At 32.0% G+C, this 3,773-nt stretch overlaps 1 protein-coding gene across 1 annotated transcript; it reads right to left on the reverse strand.

Moving 5' to 3' along the window:
* Positions 1–99: 99 nt before the first annotated feature.
* Positions 100–2,611, reverse strand: TRIADDRAFT_62561 (uncharacterized protein; the record flags this gene model as incomplete). Its single annotated transcript, XM_002118494.1, has 8 exons — positions 100–234; positions 350–433; positions 556–618; positions 982–1,071; positions 1,366–1,473; positions 1,624–1,691; positions 2,338–2,379; positions 2,602–2,611. 8 exons carry the CDS (start codon positions 2,609–2,611, stop codon positions 100–102), a joined length of 600 nt encoding a protein of 199 aa, XP_002118530.1.
* Positions 2,612–3,773: the final 1,162 nt, after the last annotated feature.

Raw genomic sequence — 3,773 nt, forward strand, 5'->3', positions numbered from 1 at the left:
AGCGTAGGAATTAGTGAAATGTTTTATTTATATACTACTAACGGATGCATATTTCATTAGTAAAACTTCTAATACATCTCCATCTATCAGTTGCTTTATTCAAGCCATGGTAAATAAATAATAAAAATAGATGAGATACGTAAATATAAATACACTTAATATATAATTATTTTTCAAAACCTTAATTAGCTTGGGTCGACTACGAATTTCTTCGATTACAGCTCTTAATACTTTCTAAAGAGTATTATGTCACATTATCACAAAATACCCAAATTAATTGACCAAATCTACTAAAACGAATACTTGTACACACTACACGCATTTAACTGCGTAAATCATAATATCTTACTATTGGTAAACAACGATCATCTACGGAAAGTAAAAGGTCCAACACCTCCATAACGTAAGGTCTTATACTTAAGATTCCAATAATCTACAATTTTGTATTTGATAATCATAGCATACAGTGAAGAATAATAAATAATTGTTTACTCAATCGATGTATTGTAGCCTGGTGAAAGACGACTTGAGACTCTGTAATAAACTTGGAAATACCTTCGATAGATAATCGTCGCCAATGAGTTGAAAGAGGCCGTATAGGGTTTCTTGTATCTCAGTCTTAAGATAGATTTCAACACGATACATAGCTTATTTCTAAGTAGTAATGTCTTTACGATTTTGTTACTAAAGTGTCTACTACGTAATTTAATACACACAACGATAAGTTTTAAGGTGTAGATACATTTAGAATTGAACTGTCGCTTATGAAGATTTCAAGAGTACGATTACATGGTACGAGGTATTGCTGTCCCTATACAACATTTGATATAAAATACGTTCTTGTAACATCTTAAACGAATTTGATTTCGCAGATCCGTAATCATAATGTATGATCTTTATTACATTCTATTCATAGTAATCTAGTTGTTAATTCGAGCTATATACGAGTATTAATAGGTCAGTTTAGGTACAGTACAGTACCTCAACAGCTGTATCTTCTAGTTCTAATATTGCTTCATCCGGAAATGTTTGGGACATTTCATATAGAGCATCAAAGGTTGAGTTTAGAATCTAAAAATTTAGTACCGAAAATGCAAGCTTAAGGAATGATTAGAAATATCTGACTTTGTATTGGAATATAGAATATTACAAAGAAAGTAGTAAGTAATCGACATTCAGTGTTATAGTTTGCTCTTTTTAAACTTTTTGGCCAACCTCAATTTTATCCGATCGCATCAAAGTATTCACACATTTCATTAGCTATCAATTATACAAGCAAAAATTCTTTATCAGTACTCCTGAAAAATGAGAATGTTCATAACAGTACAGTTAATAATGTATGTATAATTATGGTGATAGACGTACATCCAAGATAGTATTCTTCTTTATCTCATAATTCTCAACTGGATACAGTATACAATAGTAATCAATGCAATCGCGCAAAGCTATTGCTGCATGATCAAGAAAGGCTATCTATGAGGAAAAGTATAATAACAAATATTTTTTAGTAGGTAGGTCAGTCAATTTCTATGCTTATCATAATAGTACCACTACTAGAAAATTGTATATGCTGAGGATAGAAGAGCAAGACACAGCTAGATGACAAGTAAAACTCCAACTTACAGTTCTATTTAAGGATATAGACCTTGCCAGCTCTTGAATTAGCCCACCTTCTAAAACTACTAGCGGATCTAATGGTATGTTATTGTTAAATAAATATTACCTTCGTTTCAGCGTGTTTATGATAAGTTAATACGAGTAATTCAGATACACAAGAGCTAGGTAGTATGTATACACATAATCTCCGAATAAAGTATTACAGGAGCTAGCATAGTAGGTTATAATATCCATGGCTTTAATAGCAAGATCCTCATAAGGAGAGGTTATAAACTTCATAAATAGGCGAAGTTCATGACACGTTTTCGGATCTATTCAATAGTAGCAAAATTGATAGTTAAAGAGAGATCGTTAGTGAAAACAGGTAGAAACAAATAGGCAAAATTCATACCAGCTAGGCCTGGTATGTGCTCAAACGCTCGGTTTTCCAACACATAATCCAAGGGATTCATATAGTGTGGACGTATGGATAAAACGTTCAATATTTCAATTTGTACTTCCCATCTACAGTGCAAGTAGAGTATAACATCGGTCTCTTTTCTGCTATAGCAATGCAGTATATGTAAACACTTACAGATCGTGCTTGTCGAGCATATCAAGTAAGAGGTTTATCAGCAAAGTACTAAGGATGGAAGTACAGTTTCATAAAGAGAGCAGAACGCATATTAACATTTTTGGCTGATATAATGGGTTGGAGTTTGCATTGAATCAAGATATTACCTGCACGAGCTATAAATTTCTTCAACTTTAGGCCGATGCCGACTAAAAGTCACAAGAGATTATAAATTGAAACAATAGTAATGATATTATCTTGCTCCAGTATCTGCAAAAGTACTGCATTTAGAATACATAAAGTATACTGTATGCAATATCAATAATAATATGAGTCGATAAATTAATTTTATGTAATGTTTAAATGAAATATATCTGAATCGATAATGTCTGACTATAAAACTCCAAATAGAAAGAATTTTACACTCTTACTGGAATTCATGTTTTTCTAAATAGCTGGTGAGATCTTTCAACGGACCTCTAGCTCGGAAAAAGAAAATTGAAAATGGAAATTAAATAGTGTACTAATTCTAAGAGCAATGTGGCAATATCTAAAACTTGTTAAGTTTTAATCTCAAACGATTATACGAAAGTTAGGTCCAATCTGCATAATGTAATAATTTATTTGCTTATACTGAATAAGCTGATAATTATAAAAAGCGGTAATATTCTACGGTACGTTGTTTATAACGACTAGCTCCACCATGTTATTGGATGTTAATTTCAACAGGATATACAGTAGTGGTATAGTTGAACTTCCAATCTAAAATATTGCCTCATAACAGGTGTAAATTTAAATTTATAGGATATACTGTAGTGGTATAGTTGAACTTCCAATGTGAACTATTGCCTCATATAATAGGCGTAAATTTAAATTTATTACTGAGCCGTTTCAATTGATTACTTACTGTACAATCAATCTATAATTTTATTAACAGTACCTAACATCGCTTAAGCAACTTTGAATAGAGATGGGTGAACTTGCTTGCCGTAGCTGCGGGTTTGCACAAGTTATGTTAAATAATCATCAAGTCATGATCAACCTAAGTAAAAATGCTGTAGATACGAATACAGTATACCTCTACAATAGTTTCAATCAGTGCCAGTAATGCCTGTTTATGAAAAAAAAAATATATACGTGCATAAGGAAAGGATCTACATGAACATAACTTAATCTACTGTTGTTCTTCTGTAGTTTAACACTCGCCATTAGCATACAGTAACCTGATGTAAGCAATTAGAATACATTGATGGATTAGTTAATTAACTACAGAATGAACAGGAAAATGAAATTGATCAGAAGAATACAGTCATTCAAATCTAGTCAATCTGGATAGTATCTTGCATGCAATATGCAATTTTATTTCAGTTTGAAAGCTATGAGTGGAGTTTTATCGATTTTCTTCCAGAAATTATAGTAGTGTATGTGGCATTTGCTCGATAGATAGATCGTTTCAAGTACAGGATAACTCCAATAAGTTCTTTGACAGGACGCTTAGATTTGTGCTTTAATACTCAGTTCTAGATTAAACGTACTGCGCCATTTTTTTTTCAAGTCTATGAACATATTACCTCGATAGCGCTATTATCATGGTCATCACTGT

The sequence above is a fragment of the Trichoplax adhaerens genome, genomic scaffold, assembly GCF_000150275.1.
Source record: "Trichoplax adhaerens TRIADscaffold_136 genomic scaffold, whole genome shotgun sequence".
NCBI classification, from domain to species: Eukaryota; Metazoa; Placozoa; class Uniplacotomia; order Trichoplacea; family Trichoplacidae; genus Trichoplax; species Trichoplax adhaerens.